The sequence below is a fragment of the Vanacampus margaritifer genome, chromosome 9 (genome assembly GCF_051991255.1).
Source record: "Vanacampus margaritifer isolate UIUO_Vmar chromosome 9, RoL_Vmar_1.0, whole genome shotgun sequence".
Classification (NCBI taxonomy): domain Eukaryota; kingdom Metazoa; phylum Chordata; class Actinopteri; order Syngnathiformes; family Syngnathidae; genus Vanacampus; species Vanacampus margaritifer.
Window position 1 is genome coordinate 14,540,505 of NC_135440.1, and position 23,354 is coordinate 14,563,858.

At 39.6% G+C, this 23,354-nt stretch overlaps 2 protein-coding genes across 6 annotated transcripts; one reads left to right on the forward strand and one right to left on the reverse strand.

Annotated features, from left to right (window-relative positions):
* Nucleotides 1–38: 38 nt before the first annotated feature.
* On the reverse strand, nucleotides 39–9,753 carry LOC144057614 (retinoic acid receptor RXR-beta-A-like). Of its 4 annotated transcripts, none has more exons than XM_077575403.1 (12): nucleotides 9,547–9,753; nucleotides 8,596–8,747; nucleotides 6,521–6,674; nucleotides 6,222–6,401; nucleotides 5,966–6,001; nucleotides 3,247–3,407; nucleotides 2,981–3,110; nucleotides 2,766–2,892; nucleotides 2,644–2,685; nucleotides 2,449–2,540; nucleotides 1,313–1,418; nucleotides 39–1,222 (listed from the first exon to the last, which is right to left on the reverse strand). In XM_077575403.1, exons 2-12 carry the CDS (start codon nucleotides 8,701–8,703, stop codon nucleotides 1,075–1,077), a joined length of 1,284 nt encoding a protein of 427 aa, XP_077431529.1. In that variant the 5' UTR covers nucleotides 8,704–8,747; nucleotides 9,547–9,753; the 3' UTR covers nucleotides 39–1,074. The 4 variants fall into 4 exon arrangements, with proteins under 4 accessions (XP_077431529.1, XP_077431527.1, XP_077431528.1 ...); XM_077575401.1 differs by having other exon boundaries at nucleotides 5,957–6,001; XM_077575402.1 differs by lacking the exon at nucleotides 9,547–9,753 and adding an exon at nucleotides 9,279–9,409 and having other exon boundaries at nucleotides 5,957–6,001.
* Nucleotides 9,754–11,111: 1,358 nt separating this feature from the next.
* Nucleotides 11,112–15,595, forward strand: LOC144057219 (macrophage mannose receptor 1-like). 2 transcript variants are annotated; one of them, XM_077574517.1, is made up of 6 exons: nucleotides 11,112–11,266; nucleotides 11,444–11,750; nucleotides 11,839–12,180; nucleotides 13,674–13,814; nucleotides 13,961–14,056; nucleotides 14,718–15,595. In XM_077574517.1, the coding sequence occupies exons 2-6, from the start codon at nucleotides 11,480–11,482 to the stop codon at nucleotides 15,080–15,082; spliced, it is 1,215 nt and encodes a 404-aa protein (XP_077430643.1). In that variant the 5' UTR covers nucleotides 11,112–11,266; nucleotides 11,444–11,479; the 3' UTR covers nucleotides 15,083–15,595. The 2 variants fall into 2 exon arrangements, with proteins under 2 accessions (XP_077430643.1, XP_077430642.1); XM_077574516.1 differs by having other exon boundaries at nucleotides 11,133–11,266; nucleotides 11,391–11,750.
* Nucleotides 15,596–23,354: the final 7,759 nt, after the last annotated feature.

Below are 23,354 nucleotides of genomic sequence, written 5' to 3' on the forward strand. Positions count from 1 at the left end.
TGTTTTTAGGAAAGGACACACAACAAGGAGTCACAAACTGAAGTCATGTTCATTTTTATTTTTTTTAGTCCACACAATCCATGCGTCGAGGAGCACATGGAGGTCAAGTTGATCAATAACTTGAGGTGCTCTGGACCTAATGTGACCATTTTGCTTTGAATAAACTGCAGAGACAGTACAATGGACAGAACAGCTACCTAGCAAGGAAAGAAGGATGGAAGGTAATACAATGGAGCATAAAAGGATCAAAATAAAAAGCTGAAACACTTGTCAGCAAATCCAGTGCAACCCAACACATGTTCTGCTATCTGAAAACTTGAAAATAAAAAGGGCATGGGTTAAGAATGATATAATTTGCATCTCCTGATCAAAATTCAAATTAACACACATTTTCCCTGAACATTTACTTTTGCACAGTACCTCAGAATTGTATAAATTACAAAATGGAATATTCCCTTTCCACCAGACATGATTTACTTGGTAAAACCCTGAATGAGTGAAAGGCAGAAAGCACTTAACATTTTATATTGCTACATTTTATTTAAAACAATAAACAAAGCTCATGTTTGCATATCCTCTTAGGTGTGGGGTTTTCAAACCAATAGTCGCATTTTCTCGGAAATAGCACCAAATATGAAAAGGCTCCCAGCGGTCAGCTGGCAGCTTTTAGAAAGTCAAGTGATTGGCCTCAGAAAAGGGCAAAGTCGTAAACAAGTCTAAATGGAGGGCGGACATTTTGTGTCTCTGCTAAGATTTCATCTTGTGGAATAGATCCAAGTTGACTAGAAAGGATTAAAAAGAAGACTAGGTCTTCGACGCGTGCTCCCGTTTAAAAATAGATCCACTTAAGCAGCGTGTACAAAGCTCATATAAAATGGTATATAGCCTGTGATGAGGGGAAGAAAAAATCAAATACTTCTTTCGACATGTAGCACCAGCCGGCCTGTTTGGTCTAAAAAGAGCAAAATGTGTGCAGCACTAAAACAAACAAACAGGAAGTGGAACCCAGATAGCAGTGAGACAAGCGGACAAATGTTTCCAAGTTAAAGTGCCACTCCAGTCTGCACGCTCCATCTAGGCCAGCTGATGAGGAGCTTCAAGCATCTCCATGAGGAAAGTGTCAATGGGCGTGTCGCCGATCAGCTTGAAGAAGAACAGGTGCTCCAAGCACTTCAGGCCGATGGAGCGCAGGGCCGGCAGGCGAAGGAGCAGCTTGGCGAACCTGACGCGCGCGCGCACACAAAACGCATGCTGGTCAAGTGCCTGCTGACCCTTTGTTTTGAAACCAGACCAAAAAAGGACGTGCGTCTACCTGCCCTGCTGCTCGGGGTACTTATGTTTGCAGTAAGCCTCCAGCGATGCGTAGACCTTCTCTCGGAGCACCTCCACTTCGCCCGTGTTGGACAGACCTTTAGCATCTGCGGCGCAACAACAAATTCAGTGCAAAAGAAATTTTAAACAAAGCTTTTTCACTTCAAATTGCATGAAATTAATTATTAATTTTCTATTCATCTCATTTCTAGTTCCTTAAACGCCCACAAGAGGACACCTGATACGGATGCTTTGAAATGGTTGTCCAAAATATGGCCCTCGGGCCAAAACCAGCCCATCAGGAGGTCCAATCTGGCCCATGAGGACAGAACACAAACCACAGGGCGCACCGATGACCACTTAAATCATATTCTGAAATGTAGCTTTTACTCAGGGTTTGAAGCAAAAGGTTTGCAAAAATAAATGGGAATATTTTCCAAAAACAAGAAAAAAAATTTGACCTGTTATTCATAGCTTATTAGGCCATGAACAAACTGGTCCGACCCACCTGAGATCAAATTTGGGTGGGATTGGCCCCTGAATTAAAATGAGTTTGACACCCCTGCCTATCCCTAACATTAAAGGGATACTTGACTCATTCAGCCATTTTCAACGGTAAGAAGATATTTTGTCTGAAATTAATGTGATAACTTCATTAGTTTTCATGTACAAGGAATACCATTAAAAAATAATTTTGCCACCTGCTGTCGACTGAAGATGACATCACCTGTCCTGAGGAAACAGGTAACGGCCAATCATGGCTCAGTTTACTGACCCAGAAAACCGGTGAGTGGAAAATTTTATTTTTAAAAGGCATTAATTGTGCATGAAATATAATGAAGTTATCACATTAATTCTGGTCAAAATATTAACTTTTTACTGCTAAAAAAAATAAATTATATATATACACACACACACACACCCATATACAGCTGTTTTGCATGTAATGTTTTTTTTCTGGGCAGTATAAATTATACAAAAACATACTATTACAAAAAAACATAATAATATAGAATAAAATTTTTGGTGTAAAAAGCAGGACTGTTGATTTATGTATTTTATTTTGAAAATCTTGAAGGTACGCTGTGCCATTTTTTACGCATTAATGTCATGAGAGCGCGTCACGAGCAAGCTAACCTGGGTTGAAGAGGACGATGGCGCGAAGGCAGCCCAGCTCCGTCTTGTCCATTTGCATATCTCTCATCTTGTTGACCAGCTCGGTGAGAACCCTAAAGGACAACATTTGAAGAAAAAAAAAAAGCTCTCAATATGTGCAATGCGGTCAGGGTTTTTGTTTTTCCACACGAAGATATGAAAATAAATCTTTGTTACCTGTCAAATATGGCGCCAACCTCTGCACTCTGCACACTCTCCCTGAATTCAAACAAACGTGACAAGAACTATTGAGGACCTTGGAGCTAACTGACAAAATTGTATCCGGCCGGCGAGCGAACCTGTCAAAGATGGCTCCAACTCCTGCACTGTGAGCGCCGTCACGCTGCAGCTCCGAAGTGAGTAGAACGCCGTCTTTCAGGCCAATGGAGCGGTGGGAGAAGGAGGCGATGAGGAGCTCGTTCCAACCTGCCAACACCGGTTTGGTGTTACATGAGGATGATGGGCGTGAACCCCTTTCGATTCGCCGTTCAAGTCTACTTGTGGATGAGGTTACCTGCGCGCAGGAGGATGACCTGGTCATCGAGGGGCAGCTCACAAAAGTGAGGGATCCTCTTGGCCCATTCCACCAGGGCGAACAGCTGCTTGTCTGCGGTCTGGCAGATGTTGGTGACCGCGTCATGGGGCTGAAACGCACAACGCTGCGAATTAGTTTCGGGATCAAGTTCGACCAAAGTCACGGAGCAGATTGCGAAGTTACTAGTAGCTTGGACCAATGTTAGTTGAAAACACCAGTTTTCCCAGATGTTTGCGTGCACTCACCGAGTTGCCCGCGGAGCCTCCGTCAGAGTGCAGCTCGGTCTTCAGCTCCACCGCAGTCTCCGCCTCCAAGATCTTCTCCACCGGCATCTCCTCGTTAATGCCCATGCTGAACTCCAGCTCGCCTTCCCGCTCGCGGTTCCTCTGGCGCTCCTCCTGGACCGCTGCAATCACATCAGGCGGGAAAGAGGATTCATAGATGACACTTGTTGCTCGTCTTTACATTTGGATAGGAGACATCCATAATGGGAGAGGTGCAACAAATTTTTAATACAGAATGACGAATTTTTTACGCATACTTTTAACGGAATTTTTAGGAAGGGTAACACAAAATTAGCCACTTCATTGGGTTCATCTGCGCATAAAAACAAGAATCAAGTATTATAGACAGTTAGCGCTGCATTTTTAAATAAAGGGAGAAAAAGTACTTAAATATTATTCAATTAAAAGGTATTGCACGTTCAATGAAAATTACAACTCAATAAGAGTTTAAAAACAAGCTGTTTTTAAAAAGATTCAATGAAAATGTATTTGCACTAAAAAGCTGAATAGAACTGACTGACTCGCGTTTCCACCGCAGGGACTTCGAGGTACATTTACGGTGCCAGCCCCGTATGTGCGCGTCTCCACTGCAGGAGCCTTCCAAACCGGGCCACGTTTACAGGAACTTACGGGGACGAGCGGAGGTCCTACTCGGGGGTAGGTGCTCCGTCGGCCCGATGAACTTCCCGATTGTGCTTTCGTATCTGACCGTCAAGTCTCTTCCACCAAAACAATTCTCTTAATAATCCTTTTCCTATTTTCGATCCACTCTACTGTTGGTCTTTTCAAATCCTTCATCTAGACGCCGTCTCCTCTCACTCGAACCATCCATCCATGCTAAGTCGTAAAAAAAAATTAAAAAACGGCAACCGCCACAAGTTTTTCTCTTTCCTCGTTCTGATTTTTGTGGCGTCGTGCTTGTGTGTGACGTCACAGAAACGGTCGCGCGGTGTTTACATGTCAATCGAAACTCATGACGTTGCGAAATGGGTCGCACTCCGCAGTGGAGACACAGCCACAAGCGGGCCGGCTGAGGGGACGGTTCCTGTGAAAGTCCCTGCCCCCTCCCCCATACCCGAACGTCCTGCGGTGGAAACGCAGCTATGTTTTAAATGGGCATAAGTGTTTTTCACAGAACAGTGACAAAATGCTCAATACAATTTGAGAAAAAGAACATGTAATTCCAACAATACCAACGAATCACAACCAAGTGGCCGGTATTGCTCTGTTAACACCTTCCTATTTCTTCTACAAAAATCTTTAAAGAGTTAGGCTACGTTCACAATGCAGGTCTTAATGCCCAAATCAGATTTTTGGGTGAAATCAGATTTTTTTTTTTTTTGGAGTAAGCGTTCACATTACCTATTAATTGCGACCTCAGTCTGTCTGCTGTGTGGACGTAATGCGTCCCCAAAGTGACCCGTATACGTAGAAAAAGATACAACGTTACTCAACGCTGTGTTTGCGGAAGTAAATACGTATGGTCCAGCATGTCAGGGTCACGGATTTTATAAGTCCGTCGTCGGGGCTCATATTTTTACCATCTCATATCTACAGAGGAGTGATGCAGGAGGAGGTAGAATGAATATTTTGTGAAAATGAGGCGGAACTATTCTCACAGAGATTTCTCCTAACGATGACATTACATCATTGCCGCGCGTAATAAATGAGCCGTCTGCGTGGCTAAATTATTAATATCACCACCACAAATGTCATCTTTATAGGCTACGTCAGGTTTCAAGTGGGATTCAATTAAAGTCAAATATAAAGCCACGACTGTTACTCTGAACAACTTTGCCGATTCACGTACGTCTCCGGAGCCGTGTGGACCTCGCGGATGTGTCAAGCATCAATCAAGCTTAATGCCCCCCCATACTGTCGGGCTTTTGATGACGTGGAGGTCGGATATATGCGACCTGGCCGTTCAGACTCGGGTCGCATCGCAAAAATTCGGATATGTATCCGATCTAGGACCACATATGAAAGTGAACCAGGTTGGATATGAAAAAAAAATCTGAATTGAGCCGTTCAGACTAACATAAAAAAGGTCGCATTTGGGCAAAAAGATCGTATCTGGTCGTATTTGCCTGCAGTGTGAACGTAGCCTAGTTACTTCATTTTGGTTTCATCCCTGAACTGAGTCGGGAATGAATGGAATTTCTTACGGGAGACATTTAAGGGAAACGAAAACAAAGTGAAAGTCGACCAACATATCAAGGAAGGAATTGCATGTGACTGCGTTTGCTCCGATGGGAGAAGCAGCTGCAGGGGGACATTGTGAAAATGGCAAATACAAAAAGCAGCACAGATCAATCGCTGATCAATCATTTGGATGCTTGCAGCCATAATAATTGACACCAATATGTGGTCAACTTGAGAACAGAATGTTTCGTTCTGTTCTGTTTCGTCATCATAAATGTGAATAGTTAACCCAAGCTACAAAATACTGGAAATATTTTCTTTACTGTTGATTTTGAGCTGTTCCTTTAAGTGACTTCTTTAGTTCTAGCTACATGTACATACTCAGATATAATGAGTGGCTGTTTAGCCATCCTGAATATCATGCTTGGTAGCTGTAAGCATCATTTAAGCTCTACACGTTGAATAAGACAACACCAAATCCAAGACACATTACAGTACAAAAATTAGCTTTAAAATATTGATGCCATACTCATCCGACCCTCATCTTTTCCATCTTCTTTTATCCACCTTACCACTATTGAAAGATGGAGAAAGGGTAGAATTGGGAAAACGAAGGGAAGACACGGGTTAGATATATAAACCCAACCCGCTGCATCAGTCTCTACCATATTTCTGAAAACATTTCTAAACTATTTTAAGTCCTAACACCGTTCAACTACTTTTGCTTAAGTTTGTTTTTATGGTTTGGTTTTGGACTTTGAGAGACATGTTTTGCTAAATGAATTCCCGCATACCTTCCCTCTTCATGCCCATGGCCAGGCACTTCTGGTAGCGGCAGTACTGGCAGCGGTTGCGCTGGCGTTTGTCCACCAGGCACTCCTTGTTGTCCCTGCACGTGTAGCTCAAGTCTTTGCGGACCGTCCTCTTGAAAAATCCTTTGCAGCCCTCGCAGCTGTACACACCGTAGTGCTTGCCTAGCGCACCAAAAAAAATAAAATAAATAGAACAGGCGTGATGAGAAATGAAGAGATAAGCCCAAATAAATATTTACAGTGGTTTCAAATGGAGAGAACGGTGCGGTTGGTTCACTCACCGGACGAGCGGTCTCCGCAAATGACGCACAGGCGCTTCTGAGACAACATGATTCCCGGGCTGTGCGCGGACATGGGCCTCAGGCCGAACGGAGGCTTGATGTCCTCAGAGCTGCTGATTGAATGCATCCCTGACATGGCACCTGAAGCAGAGAGCTGGACACACGTGAATCGCACACACAATTGACATGTGAGGGATTGCGACCTTACAGAAATGCGCACAGAAAGGAGTTTCAGTAACATCAGTGGTGATGAGTTCTCCAGTTTACAAAAGTTTTCAGCTCAAGATCCTCTCCCCCCAAAAAATTAAAAAGGAAGTGTGTGGCCTTAAGGATGATTGATAGCACTTCTTTTTTTTAGACCAATACCAGTACTCAACTAGTAGTCAGTAGTCACCGATACAAGTACTTTTGATACCTAAAACCACCACTCTACCCTCAAAAAGAATGACAACTAATTTGAAATAAAGACCTAAATATCTCAATATAGCATTTATCCTTCAAATTACATGAAACTAATGCTAATTTTCTATTAATCCAATACTGATTTCTAGTTCCTGATAGTAAAAATGGTCACAAGACACAGTTGCGAATACCAATGTCTTGAAAAAAAAGGCCCAGTATCAGTACTCGCCCATCCCTAGTGGCCTCCATAAAAAAATATGTTTGAAACGCCTTGAAAAAACTCTCACATGCTTGAAAAACATCAAGTCCAATACTTGTGGTTTGGCACCCACAGATTCACCTATTCACAGATTTGTTATTAAAATAATATTTGTATTTTTTTTCTATCATTTACTAATATTTATTTTGTGGGGACAACACCCATTTTTCACACACAAAAATTTAAAAAAATGTGTTGTTGGTGGTATATCCCTACTTTTTCTATCTATACATAGTTTTTATTTTATTTATTTTTGGGGGGTTAAAAAAATCTGTGAAATTATAATGGCCGGTAGAGGGTAACAAGGGAGTCAATTTTCACTCCCATCCAATCCCACTCACACATAAAAAAAAATGTCACCCTATCCCAGTCCCGGACTATTGTGAAAATAATAATAATAATAATTCTGTCCTGTTGCACCCCGGTGAAAACGACTCCTGTCTCGTCATGCTACCTTTCAGAATGACTCCTACACCCATTATGGAGATCAACTACATAATAGAACAACTACATAAAAAAAAACACACACACACACACACACACACACACACACACACACACACATTGGCATGAATATTTCTGAAGTTTTTATCCTGTCCCATCCCAATCCCGTGATCAAAGGTAACATTGACTTCCATCCCATGGCCTCTAACGGCCAGCAGCGACGTCCACCCTGAGAACGGGAGGCCGTGGGTTCAATCCCTGGCCGGGTCATACCAAAAACTTTTTCATTCTTTTTTTTAATTGGACCCATTACCGCCCTGCCTGACACTCAGCATTAAGGATTGGAATTGGGGGGTTAGATCACCATATGATTCCCGGGCGTGGCTGCTGCTGCTGCTCACCGCTCCGTCAGGGGAGGGGTCAAATGTAAAGAACAAATTTCGCCCCACTTAGGTGGGTGTGACAATCAGTGAATCTTAATTATACAAGGATTTTCACTATTTGAGGGCCAGCAAGGTCCCTATCTCTCACACACTTATTAAAACACATTATTTTAACTCATTAACATATTTGAACACACCAAAAAAAGAAAAGAAAAAAAGAATAAATTATAAGAAAAATCATATACTTTTTGCATTGTATGTGAGTGAGAGGTGGTCTTTAAGTGTGTTATACTGTCCTCCCTGCATTCGATACAAAGCTGAAAAGTGCCGAAAAGCGAAACCATGGCTCTCCTTTCTCACAAGCAAGGGCATTATGATTACTGTACTTTAAAAAACCCTATTGTATAATGGCTGTGTGATACAACCCCAAAACACTACATTTAAATTCATGCGGTACATAAAATGACACGTACCGGTCGGTATATAAAAACTGCCCTAATAGGCTTTGATTGATGATAAAATGCATAAATGAAAAGTATATTCCGACCAGATTGCCCTTGCATGTTTTGCTTTTAATTGTAATTCACCTGGCTGTGGCTGATGGGTCCAAATCCAAGAGAGTTAATAGAGAACGGAGAACCAATGACATTCGTGGGACTGTTGGGTGCTGAGCTGTTCGGTTGCTGGGAAGACATTGCTTGAATAACACAGGATGATGTCCCGTCAGATGGATATCAGTCTGAGGGTGATAATAGATATGAGTAGCAATTAGTACTGGAACGTCATTGCCACCACTTGCATGTTAAATTGAGATCCAATACGATTTAATGAAATAAAATAAGAGCTGTTGTTGTAATCAAACATTGTCTTCTTAAAAAAATAAATAATTATGTCCTGCATCATTTTGAATTTCCCCATTGCAAAACTAAGAAGCTGTTAAAGGTGATCATTGTACACAACAATGCATATTAGAGCAGCCTGTTAACCGCATGTGTTTAGTGTTTCATAGCGGGCAATGTCACAAGTTTGGGAATGTTAACACGTTTGCTAGATATACTGCTCACCATATGCACCAACTAATACATAAACGTTGTAAGGCGCTCTCCATTTCTGTGAAACTCAACTATAATCAAATAAACGTCTTAAACACATAAGGCGGATTCGTCCGTGTATCTCTTGAGCCAACATGAAGTCAACAGTACGTCCAGTACATCGATTGGAAGCTCGATCCTTGGCTAGTAAAATTAGCCAGCTAACATTAGCCGCATACCTGGTTCGGATTTTACGTGACTCAGATGACTAAAAAACTATTCGTTTAACACACACATTCCCACGAAACAGCTTGATTGGCAATAAGAACCGCTTCAAATCCGCGTGTGCGTCGCAATTTAATCCACTTAGCGAATCGTCGCAACGATTAAGGCTAACCTAGCTAGCTTGGCTAGCATTAGCCTACCGCTAACTACATGGTGGTGGTCGAGCGAGCGAGATAATGGCAACGAATGTATTCGCTTGCAGGTCGTGGGGGGAAAACTCACCAACACACAATCGACGCATTGTTGGAAAGCACACGTCTGTGTCTTGATCGTGCTTGCCGAGAAGCGACAGCAGACAGCGAGGCCGTCGCTCAAAGCCAGTTGCCTTCAACTTGACGCTGCTGTTGTTGTTTACTGGCCATGGTGGCTCAGTGCCAGCTCCACTCGAGCCAAAATGTCTCCTGGGACCACCCAGTAGCGCGGTCACGTGACAGCGCCGTACAGGATGGGAGGGACGGAAGATGCGGGGGGGTTACTGTATTAATTAAAAGTAGACCATCACGAGGGAGATTATGATTATTTAAAAAAAAATAAAATTAAAAAAATTAAAAAGCCGTTAACGTTAACAGAAGAATCTTTGTTGAAAATTCAACATGATGCGCTAAGTTCCTTGCATACACCGATTTTTGTTTAATCAACAAAGCTAAAATTGAAGAAGAAAAAAAACGGATCTGGTGTGTTCTTCCGCCAAGGCCAAGGCACCATCTTTGTTCATATTTCCTCAATACCATATCCTTTTTTTATATATAAAACTTGCAGGATGGTAGAGTGCTTATAAAAGTATTGATTTACTCCACTAAAGGCCATGTAATGTTCTAAAACAAATGTAACTTTCTGGCACTATATGTGCGGCGCATTAATATGGCTTTGTGGCTATAAGATCCGGCTTCTACTTTTAAATTTAGCACATTAAATCAAGTTCACGAACTATTTAAATTTTTACCTTTTTGTCTAAACAACTCTCCTCAAAGAATTATTTACCTTTGAGCCCTTGAACATACGCTAACAATAGAAAACATGTATTTATGTGTGAAAACGTATTATGCACTTAAATTACACTATATGGCTGGAGGGGGGGATTACAGTGTAGAGTTGCATGTGCGCTGAAATGCTGGGGAATTGAACAGTCAAAATATTGAATAGAAAAAATTACATATAGGGATGGTTTGAATCGGTGGAGAAATATGTGTGAAAACGACGACGTAAACTATCACCATATTGGTCATTTATTGAGAAAATTGAGGGATTTGGAAATATGAAATAGTTCCCAAGGTGTCTTTAATAAAATTTACATTTTGGAGTTGAAATTAGTAAAAAAAAGAAATGTGAAACTTCCACATTTACTGAGTCACTGACTTCTTGACTTGAGCTTTCACAGTGATAGGAGGAGGTAAATATGCAAAAGAAAAGAATGAGCTTCCGATTGAGAGGCATTCAAAGAGATAAAATGGAAGTAGCTGTTCAAGAGTGAAGCATGAGTATTAAAAACGAGACAATATCTGAATGTCTGAGAGGCAGAAGTCATAGTTTTGAGTACACTTCCACATCAGCAACCAAAAACAGATGGCAATCAGCACTTAGAGTCAAAATGACAGTGCATAACATCCATTTACAAGCCTGAGCAATCATCCGATCGGCAGTGGCACCGTGTGATCTAATCCCACTAATGTTGAACATTTTTATGAATTGGTCATCAGAATTCCTGCCGATTGCGTGCCAACGTCAACAATGAAGCCATGTTCGAAAGAGAGATAAACGAGAAAAACTGCTTTGGCAAGAGACGTTTCTAAAGAGGAGTCTCTCAACAAGAAAAGTGGCATTCTTATTGCAAATGTGGCGCCGTTGCTGCTGCTGCCTCATCCTCGTATCATTGTAGTTTTTCTTTTTGAAAACACATCCTTCATTATGAAAACAACAACCCTTTATCTACTGCTAATTTCAGGTTTGTAACTTTTTTTTTTTAATATTATTTTTGATATAATGTGTGTGTAGGCATATATACACTATATTATTTACCACACAAGAATTTCTTTCGGTAACCTAACAAATTAGCTGTCATTCCACAGAATTCTGCTCCTTTAAATTGTCGTTTTCCAACTTCCACTACATCTCGCTCCAGAGGAACTATGAAGACGCGAAGGACTACTGCAGACGGATGCACACGGATCTTGCTGCTATCAACAACATGACGGATATGAAGGATCTGATTGCCTCTGTTCCAAATAACACGGTCAGATCTTGGATAGGACTGGAGCTGGGAAATGTATCAAAGTGGCATTGGGCCCGGCCTCATCAAAAAGTCAATTTCTTGAACTGGAAGAAAGGAAATCCACAGGGATTGGGTCAGGATTCATGCGCAGCTATGGACCCACAGGGAGAATGGTTTGAAAGTGAGTGTGAAACCCAAAGGAGCTTTGTTTGTCATGGTGAGTACAAACTTAGAACTATATAATCCTAAAATTGCAGTCATTGTTGGACCAATGTCACAAATCATGCTTTGCAAAAATCTGGCAGGCAACAGCGATGCTCCAAGTGACTACATTTTTGTTGCCAACACTAAATCATGGAGGGACGCCCAAAAGCACTGCCGGGATTTATCTTTGGATCTGGTCAGTGTCGGCTCAGCAGCAGAGAACAAGGAAGTCCAGAATGTGTCGGCAGCTCAAAATGTGTGGATCGGCCTCTTTCGAGATTCATGGAGGTGGTCCGACGGGAGCGAGTCATCGTTCCGCTACTGGAAACCGCAGCAACCAAACTATCGCGAAGATCGGGATTGTGTTGCTGCTATATTCAAAGATGACGGCCAGTGGAATAATCTGAAATGTAGCAGCCAACGCACCTTTGTCTGTCAAGGCTGTAAGTTCACTCATTTGTCGTCAAGAGCAACAGCTGTGGGGACGTATAGTAACTTGTATTCAAATTTTAATCCTATTAAAATTATAGAAGTTATACAAGTTTACTAATCTAAAGAAGTTTCCAATAAAGGAGAAAACGTGAACAATTCAAATCGAACTAGTCGCTTTTTTAAAATTCAAAGTGGCCATTTACTGAAAACTATAGGGATTTATGAATATTCATACAGAAGACAGCACATGAGAAAACAACTCCCAATGATATTATGTATAAATTAATAAAAATTGCAAATCCCTCATAAAAGCGCATGCTAATACAAATACAATAGGCTATTTTATAGTAGGCCTAATACCTTGCTACCATTGAAATATGTCCCCGAACAGTAGAAACTGTTGCAACTGAAAACAATTGTGTCATACGGGCTGGTGGTTTACATAACAACACTCTTTTTGGAGCCTCAATGAAATTGAAAATGACAACATTATTGTCTAAACTAATGATTAGCAACCACTGTAATGTCTCCAGTGGCTAGAATTTCACATTGAGTAAGTAAATGTGTGAGTAAATTGAGCAGCAAATCGGTCAGTGTTAAATTTCCAGTATTCGGTCTAATATGCATTAAGCAGTGCAATTTTAACACTGTTAGGTAAAAAGTTACACTGTCAGAGTAAATTTCCTTTCCAAATGCATTCCAAATTTCTGACTGACATTTCAATTTTAACACAATACAGTGTTGGAGTAACACTGGTTAAGGTTGAAAAAAGTAACACTTTGAAAAGTGTCAGATTTACACTCATTATTGTGGTTACATAAACACTTTTCTGGCGATTTTGCGGTGTACAGTGAACCTCCTACTATTTGTGGAGGATCGGGACCTAGCCTGGCAACAAATAGTGAAAATCCGTGCCTTGTTGGAGATACTGAATCCCATCAGTTTCGGTAACTAGTTGTGCTAATTGCTATATGTCAAATCATGCAGTTAGGACGCAAGACTGCACTGTATACTTTTTGTTTGGTTGTGTGCTGTGAGATGTTTCTAATAATGTCAATATGTGCCTTGGCCCTCTGTAGGTTGGCAAACACAAATCTAAACTCTTGAAAATGGCAGCCATGCGCGCTGGGGTTAAATGTTTCATCAGTCAAAATATTTATGGTAACACACAGCACCTTTGTTTGTACTTGTGTACATTCACTACACGTCTCCTACATCCAGTGGAGTCGTTCTATTTACCCAAGTATTCATTCACATTTCATATTTTTAAAATAGAAATGTTGGCCTTCTGAAAAATATCTTCATTCATATGCAGTCAATAGAATTGAAGCATCAATATGTTGGTACATGCAGACGGCCGACCCTGTTGAGGTGTTCTGGAGGCCAAGCTTGGTTTGATAGCAGCCATTAAAAGTAAAAGAAATAAAGACGTAGATATTCATTTAATCTATAAAAACACATATTATGTATATATAAATTGCTATTGTGTTATCTTTTGGAACAGCCAGCAAAGTTCCAGCAACCACTCAGACAAGCACAAATGAGACACTGCCAACGACTGTCACAACACCTCCAAACAACTCAACTTCAGGAGTGGTTCCATTTAATTCCACAGCAGCTACTTCTACCCAACAATCAAATACAGGTACAGTATGTGTCATCAGCAAGCCACAAAACAAAAATACCAGGTGTCATGTGTGAAATGAGAACTATATGCAGTGCAACTGCAATGCAATGAAAACATCGTAAAAAGGTCACATTTCTCTACAACTACTCAACCCACGCCTACAGGTGGTGTCTCTGCTGCTACGACGCAGGCGGGGACACGGAACACAACACAGTCATCCACTGTAACACCCGCTGGAAGTAGTCCTCCTTTGACTTCAGGTACACTTAGTGTAAAAATAAAATAAAAAATACATATGGTCAACATCCCAGGGACATTATTTTTTTAAACACTAATCTATAGAAGGATTAGAAGTTTTTCCAACATATTTTATTACAATTAATTACCCGTTCATTTTTAAAAATACATATAAACAGAGACTTTATGAGTTGAAAGAAAGAAAGATAATCGTGTTATTAGTTATGCTGCTCTCTAGTGGACAGAGGAAGTATTGCAGCTCTGTAAACTATTGGTAGAAAAAAGATACAAACGGTGGCACAGAAATCTATGGATTCACTTGCATTCACCTGATCTTCTGACTAATTTGTATTTCTTTTTTTGTATATATTAGTGTGTGTTTTATGGATTATTTTTTCTTCTGTTTTTCAGGATTTTTTCTGTGTTTTCGAATAATATATATTTTTCTGTCATTAAAAAATATTACAGAAACAAAATGGTAAAAAAAAAAAAAATCAGAAAAAAACAGGGGGTGAATTAATTAGAAAAACAGAGGGGGAAATCCACAAAACAAAATAATTTGAAAAAACTGAAACTAAAAATTACTAAGAAAAAAATATTTCCATACAAATGAACAAGTAATGTGAAAAAAATGTGAGTTGATTTCCTTACTGACCTTTTGCCCTTTCTCCTCTCCTCAAACAGGAAACCTGATATTAATACGTGAAAACATGACTTGGATGGAAGCCTTGAGTTACTGCAGACAGCACTACTTGGACCTCGTCTTCATCACTGGGCAAAGCACTCAGGATCAAGTGGCGCAGATGGCACAGAATGCCACATCATCCCATATTTGGCTTGGTTTGCGCTACACTTGCACCTTTGACCTTTGGTTTTGGAGCGGTTCATCCGCTGACTGTTACCAGAACTGGGCACCTGGACAAGGACCACCAGAGCATGTATATGAATGTGGAGTAACTGGTGCCATGGTGACCACAGGGGGGCAGCATTGGGTGGGCTTGTCTGAGACGCAGCAACTCAACTTTATCTGCCAGGACTGTGCCGGATAAAGAAGATTTTTGAGTTTGCCTGGATGCAAACATGAGCTGGTTCTACTAGTTTTGTAGTGTTATACTCACAGTCACAGGTTTAATCTCTCTGTCATTCCCAGTGCACTTGTAATGAGACTGAGAGGACACTCGAGGGCTGCCTCCTCCATTGTTTAGTGTGAATGTCATTAAATATGAAAACATTGTGGTGTGCCGGCCAACACATTCATGAGTGACATGAGAACATTGATCCGCCGCTTTCACTCAGGGGTTAATATTTGCATGTTGACCCCGACTGCTTGAGCTCAAGATGCTCTTTTTAGGACCACCATGGACCCAATGCAGACGGCCGGCTGCCCCCGCTGACCTTGTCCACAGTGCTGAGGTCTACGGCGATCAACTGCAACCGTGGGAATAGTTCACAATATTCTGAACTGCGTTCTTGATCATAAAACTGTGGAAAATGAAAATGAATCTTCAAAAAAAAATGGAATAAAACTAATAAACAATAACTTCATAACTTGTGGCATCATATCCAGCTGAACAGTTTCTTCATTTTGTTAAGATTATGACGATGATGGCCATTCCATACATTCTGATTACGTAATTATTGTAAGATGAATCAAACTGGGCTACAATAGTTTTCATGCTCATCATCTTTAACAGGTAAGAAAAAGAACCGCAGTGGCAAGTTTTGAAGGCATTACATAATGTTTCTGTGATGTGATTTTTATGTACTTATTGAGGATGTCATATATACTAAAGTATCATGCCCCTCTGGCACTTTGTTCTTTTTCCAGAAGAGACATATTTGACTTCTGACTTAGCTGTTACTGGCTTTACTATAAATGGACATGACATGCTTCTCTATTGACAATTCCGAACAAGCGGGCATTTCTTATATTTCCGCAATGTAATGCAATGCAAACGCTTCCTTTACAAGGTGAAAACAAACAGCGTATTCCTTTGCCTGTGACTAACATACAAACCAGGTGGATTGTTATAGTAGTAAAACAACATTTCATCACATTTTATAATCAAAATAATTACCACAAATCAAATTACAACGATCCCAAGTCCAATGCTTTTCAATGGACAAGAGGAGTAAGACTGCCATTTTGACTTGTGTAAGCTCGGAATTGTCAATAAGGAAGTAAAACAACAACGAAGACCAAAGAAAAGTATTTATGACAACATAGAATGTACTAAGTCGTATCAGACTTATTTTATAACAATAGCTACAATGTATGTTTTTTTTTTTTTTAAGTTAAAAAATACAAATATGGAAAGAAAGTTGAATTTAATTTTTCTAAATATTATTGTAAAAGATACGCAAGAAGGAAAAGGCCTTATAATGCATTACAATACGTTTCTTCTATCTTCAATTGAATTTCCTCAATGCGATCTATCTATCTATCTATCTATCTATCTATCTATCTAAGATAGCTAAACTAATATAGCTAAACTACCTAGCTAGCTATTTAAACTCTTTAAAAAAAAAAGAGTACTCTATAGTGTACACTACAGTAAAATAAATATCTTCAACATGAATACAATATTCATTTGCCATCAAGTGAAAAAAAAATAAAAATACCATCACTACTTATATGAAAATACAATGTTAGCTAACCTACACTTTGCCTACAAATGTGTTAGAATATCACATTAATGAGCACTTTAGACTTAGGATAGCAATCCATCAAAGTTTGAAGATGCAGGCTAAAAATAGCAGAATAGAAAAGGATTTTCACATTATAGTAGTGCATTTTGTGAATGAAAGACTTTCGTAATAAACATTTGTGAATTTTACATCTCTATTCCAAATCACAGGAAATGAGATTCAAGTATAATTTCAGCTAATCCCAATAACCTTGTAATCGTATATATTGCATTTGGAACTCAGTTTTTTTGGGGGGTTTTTTGCATCCCCAATAAGCCTCTTGTCATTTGTCAATTACCAAGGTCCATTACGCATGAGTGTGTCATAGTTTAGCTTGTGCGCTGGCCACTCAGCCTCGCATCAGTTCAATGTTAATGTCCCATTGGGTCCACTCCGTCCGTTTGTGGACGATCTCCACCCCGGAGCCCCCTCACCATCTTTTCTCACCCTCCTCTCCTCTTGTGTGCTGTCCAGCTGGCTCTGACCTCTGACCTCTTGACCCTCACTCCTGACCTCTGGGGAACATTCCCACGCCACACCCTTTTGTGTACTGCTCCCCATGGTAACTCAGTGGGCACTCCCTCATGCATCTTTAGAGATGACGACTACGGGCAACTTTCACTTTAATTTGCAATAGTGTAATGCGGCCTAGTCGCACTTACCGGCCACATCATTAGGTACACCGTAAAATGAAATCCTTTTCAGAAACATTCTACCGAGAAAGATATCATTAGTCAAGAAAGCTGGAGGTTGAATGTTTGTTGTTTGGTTGCAAAACTGCATTGTGTTATATGTTAGGCCTTTTATGTGGCTAAAACAGGATCTGCAAAAATAAAGATAATTGAAAGTGTTGATTTTAGCCATCCTGATATGATTTTTTTTTTTCTAAAACGTCAAAATCGGAAACACTCGAGATTAGCACTTTTTAACTTTACATCTTGGTACCTGTCATGCGCACTGCTGTCATTCTTTTCTTCTCTGGCTTGGAGCCCCCATCGGCACGGACCCCTCCCTTCTTTTCCTTCTGTCACTTTCACAGCTAATTGTAGAAAAGGAGATTTTCTCCTTTGAGGCCCAGTCGCTTAGGTAACCCCGCTCCTGCATGAAATGAGATGGATAGATGGGAAGCGGCAGCGAGGGGCACATGAAGAGCAAACGGAACAGGCAGCGCTTGGGGTCGGATGCACAGTTTGGACTTACCAGAAGGTACATAGAACCTATTAGAGTTTATGTATTAATGGAAGCATTAGTAATAACCCGGAACTATCATGAAAATGCATGACTGAAGGTACATATTGTAAGTTTTTCGAAGTTCATTTGCTGAATGAAGCTGAGACTTTGGTTTGATTTTAAACTGCTTTTAATTTGGAGCACAAAATCGTAAAACATTGTGCACAATTTATGATATTTTGGCTTTAAATTTGCCTTGTATTATTTCCTTTCAAGCCACTACAGTGTGCACTGAGAGGACAAAAGGATGGTTTGGCTGTGACCGGGAGTTTGGAGCTGATTGTCCAAACGCAATTCTTGTGCTTCACATCCAGGAGTTGTGGATGGACATCAGGCCCCTGACTCTCACTAATACACTTTGTTTCCGCAGTGATTGACTTCCCAGGAGGAACTATACTTCATAATATTAGATTATAATTTCTTACAAATGTTTATTTGACTTTATGGCTGACACTTTTTATGTTTTATGTACTATTTCATATGTCTTATGTTGATTGTATGAGGGTGAATAGAATTTTGACATGGACTGTGCTTGTCCTATCATGGGAAATTGTAAAAAATGAATTATATGCTTATAGACTTCCAACAGGTGTTACACCGAAATGCATGACGGCACATTAGTTACAACATTAGGTACACCTTAAAATGACCCCCCCCCCCCCCCTAAAATTAAATGAATTTACCGTCAAAAAAAAAAAGTACATAAATTTGGATTATTCTGAGAAAATTGACTATTTATATACACCTAGCCTTCACATTTTACTGACATTGTTTATATTTGTATATTCTATGTGATAACATATAAAGAGGTTTTTCCATGACTTATAATAAAACCTAAGATTTGACTCTTCTGTGTGTCTTTTTTCCCCTATTGTTTTTAATACAACTAATTTAGGGGTTTAAGCAATTCAATGTTTGATTGGGTTTTGAATTTCATCAAATAAGGTCATGATGATGACTTTATGTTTTTTGTCATTGTTATGGTTTGAGGAGACAAAAGTGAAGGAAGAGAGCAACATGAGGGCAAGAGAAACATACAAGCAACAAGTGTCCAAATAATATCGGGCTCATGAGAATTTAGGTGCACCAAATATGGAAAATGGAAATGGCTATAATTCCTACATGGTAAATGCTATATATACAGTATATATATATATATATATATAAATAATATTAGTATTAAAAATAATAATAATATTAATAATATTAGTATTAAAAGTAATATTAATAATAGTAATTATTATTTTAGTAACCATCCAATAAAGTCAAATTTGGTCTTATATTTTCTGCAGGTTGTAAAACCAAAGACAAATTGATAGATTTTGAAAAAAAAAATTGCAACTATTGTGAATGTTCAGGTGGTGAAGTAAGGAGACAAAAATTTTCATTTTTGTCGTCTTGCACAAATATGCAGTAGCCGACTATAAACTCTATACGGATAGATCTTTTCAAACTCGCTCATATTTCCCTCCTGGATACCCAATAAATGTGGCGGTAAGCTTGTTGCCCACAGCTACCCTATGAAAGCTGCTTGAAAAAGAAGGAAAAAATAAATCAATGGTGTCCAACCACTTGTAGTTGCTTGGCTAATTAACTGTAGAAAACTCCTTATCTCTGATGCTTTTGCATTTTTTTCTTCCAAGAGCAGCAAAAGCATCACTGCTTAGCACAGGGAATGGTATAATTTGTAACACTTTCAAAGTAAATGTCAGTATAATGTAGAATCTTTTAAAGGTCTTTAAAAATTAAATATATACATGTGTTGTTTTGAACTGGCAGATAAACCAGAAAGAATAATTTGCTGGAGGAGCTGGTGCCTACTGTATTGACATTCTTGACCTGTACATACAAGCCATAACCACTGAGTGGCGCTGTTTTGAAGATTTGTACTTATTCTGCATCTTAAAGTAAGAATACGTTCAATCTTATGAGTTCCGCTGTCTGTAAAAGAGCAAGTGTAATGTGACTATTTTTTCTAATAGAGACTGCGTAATTGTACATCAAAACAACACATCTAATGCTTGCCCAAAGCTTTTTGCTGAGACCTGCTGGGCTCTGAATTGTGGTGCACTGTAAAAGGTTTCCACCTGCTGGAACCCTTGACTAGGAGCACCTATTAGTCAGTCTGAGTGTGGAGGGGAAAGTCAAATGTTTGATGTCCAAAGCCGGGACCGTCAGTTACCTCGATAAAATCCTTAGATTTGAAAAAAAAAAATAAAAATCATTAAAATGTGGCAAAAGTGTTGTTGTTATGTGTATCCAGGAGTCTGACAGCAATGGCCGTTTTTGACATCACAATCCTCACTGAGTTTGTGGCTGAAATTGAGGACCTGAGGAGCTCTCCACTCTCAAGTGGGGGGAAGCCGCTTCAAGTGGCATAAGTAAAAGCCCTATTCATCTGCAATGTAAACAATGCAAGGAGACTTTGGAGTTGGAGTGAGTACCACGTAGCAATGGGATACCGAAAGCAGATGGATTTGGCCAAAAGTACTTGAATTATCACTTTAAAAAATATATACAAATCCGTCATTTCATGCCCATAGTGAGCAGGAGGAATGTTGTAGGTACTGAGTTGTTATTGTGATTCAAACATACAGTACAAGTAGAACCTAAATAGCTTGTTTTTTTTCATCACCCGAAATTAAAGCTTAACTATGTAACTATACTGGAATTTTGCATTATAACAACATAACTGTTACTTCCTCCCCACAGCTCTGTCACCGGGTGATTCTACAACATTTGTGATCTTTTTTGAAGGATAACCGGTGGAGTAAAAATATGGATTATTTGGAAGAGATTATTATTGTATTATTATTTGCTACAGAAGAGCAAAATAATGTTTAGTTATCTTTTGTAAAATGTATCATTTCCAGTCATTTCCAAAATGATGCTACTCCCATTTTTATTGTCATTTAAAAAAAAAAAAACTTATTTCTTCTAAACATTTGATAAAAATCTGTGATTAAAGTAAAGTTATAGCAAAGAGTTGTCTAACAAACCTCTAATCTATCAAATCAGATGCTGTTAATGCTGTCATGTCCCTCCAAATAGGGTGACTGAGTTTGGTGAGCTGGTTTGATTTAGCTTTCCAGCTGAATATATTTATTTTAGAGTTTTTTTCCCCCTCATTCTTTCACTGGCCTTGCCGTAAAGAAGCTGAGAGGGGTCTCTGTGCTCCACACAGTCGTCCTCCTAACATCTGCTCCACGATGGAGCAGCGAGAAGAGGAGGGAGATGAGGTGATTTTCAGGTTGGCACAAAATGTTCACATCAAATATCAGTTGGCTCACTTGGACAGATTTGGGGCAAAATATGCTTTCTTTAACACGTTGTGTTCCAAAATGTCTTCTCCGCCTTTCAAAGCTACACTATGATTAATATGTTGCGAGCATTAAAGTTAACCAGAGAAAGCAACAGACAGAAAGAGCGATGTAGAAGCGAGGAACAAGCGAGGGCTTATGCGTTGATATTATTCTAATCTCAGAGGCCGAGTCCAATGTAAGCAACATGGGAGGACTTGAGCATCACTTCAATGCGGACCCATCAATGGCTGCTCTGTCCCAGCCTCCGACCATTAGACATTTCATTACGTTTGAATCTGGGTAGGATATATGCCAGAAATACTCACCAAGGCTGAAACATTAGTCACCTGCAAAACCCTTTCTGTAATTTTAAAAAATTGTATTGCAACACCAAAGCTAAATTATGAGTTTCATTTAGCAAGCATTAATGGACATTGGTAACACAAATAAAATAACATGTATTTAATCCACTTCAGACCCACAAAATAAGTATATTTAAATAACATAAAACATCTACCGCTCTCAATAAATGTTTAAAGTGTACAGTATATTCTGCCTGGTTGTTGGTTCGCCACAAGTGCTTTAGTGTCAATAACACTATTGAGCTAGTACATGACGCATTAAATGTGGTTAAGAAGCCGGTGTGACATGTTTTCTCAGAGCTGTTTGTATTTTGTCAGGTGTGGAGTATCTTTGATTAAGGTCGGGCCAGGGCAGGGTCAGCAGCGAGACGGGGGTGCAGCGGGGGTGGGCAATGAGGAGTGGAGTGGTGCAATTTGCACTTGTGAGATGTTGAGCATGAGGTGGAGATACTGATGACATTTATTGGCCATTTACTGTATGACAAATGTGTTTCAGTATGGATGGCTGGATGGACAGACAGATAGATAGACACTGCTGTCTATATTATTTTGTTTGTTTGTTTAGTCTTATCATATATTTTTTTCGAACCTGTTTTAGTATTTGCTAATTGGTAACTGCAAGGGGAAGTACTATTTTAATTCATTCACTTTTGTTGTTGTGAAGAGGCTTGTGTCCTTGATGTTGTCACTCCAGTTTTGTCATATACGCCTTTATTCTGTCATTATGGAATTGAGCATGGTCCTAGCTGGAGTTACTGAATGACATGTCAGAGTGTCTAGTTTTCCTGTTGTTAGTTTTATATATGGGTCATTGACAGTTAAGGGTTTTATCAGATCCAGCAAAGTTAGTTCATTATAAAAACACATCAAATACATATCCTTCATTATTACTCTGTATTATCTACATCCTACAGAAAGCTTTCTACATTCGTCAATCGTCACAACAGATGATGGCTGGTCGCATCACGTAACATTTTCAACTTAGATCAAAGTTATGAGGCTAACAATTAGCCATGTAAACAAAACAAGCTAGCTAGCCACACACAATTATAAAGAAAATATATATGTGTTGGACAAAATTAATATTCATAATTTTTTTCAGGTCAAATCACATGATGTCCACATATGACCACTACATGCCAATTGCTAAAAGAGTGACTTTTTGACAGAGTTATAGGTTCTTGACTGTCTTGTGGATGATGTCTTTAAATGTATTTCAAAATAAAAGTCTCAAATGGGTTATTTATTTTTGGTCACACCACATGATAATCATAAAATGGGCATCATCACACAAACGTATCCGTCAATAACCCCTTATAAAGACTTTTATTTTTCCACTTCCGTGCCTGTCTGCTTTTGGGTCCAAATTCTACTCCTCATGTGAAAAAAAGAGAGGGATAGAGACCAAAATTAATTGAATATGCTCTGTGATCAAAATTGTCTGTTTTGCCAACTGGGATGCGTGCTGCAGTGGTTAGAAGTGTTGCACCTCTGCAAAATGTCACTCACTCATGCTTGCTTGCAAAGCCTGGCTTAACTTGTCTTCATGTGGTTTGCAAAAGGAGCGATGGTGGGTGGCCATTTTGGTCCAAGATGCGGAGCCTTCACAGAGCATTCCTTAAAATGTGCTGGATATTTGGTCTCTTACATAACTGTGGCGTAGTTACATCTCATTAATGCCAACAGACGGCCAATTCATATAGCGAGAGGTTTCTGTCCCCCAGAGTGGCCACTGAATA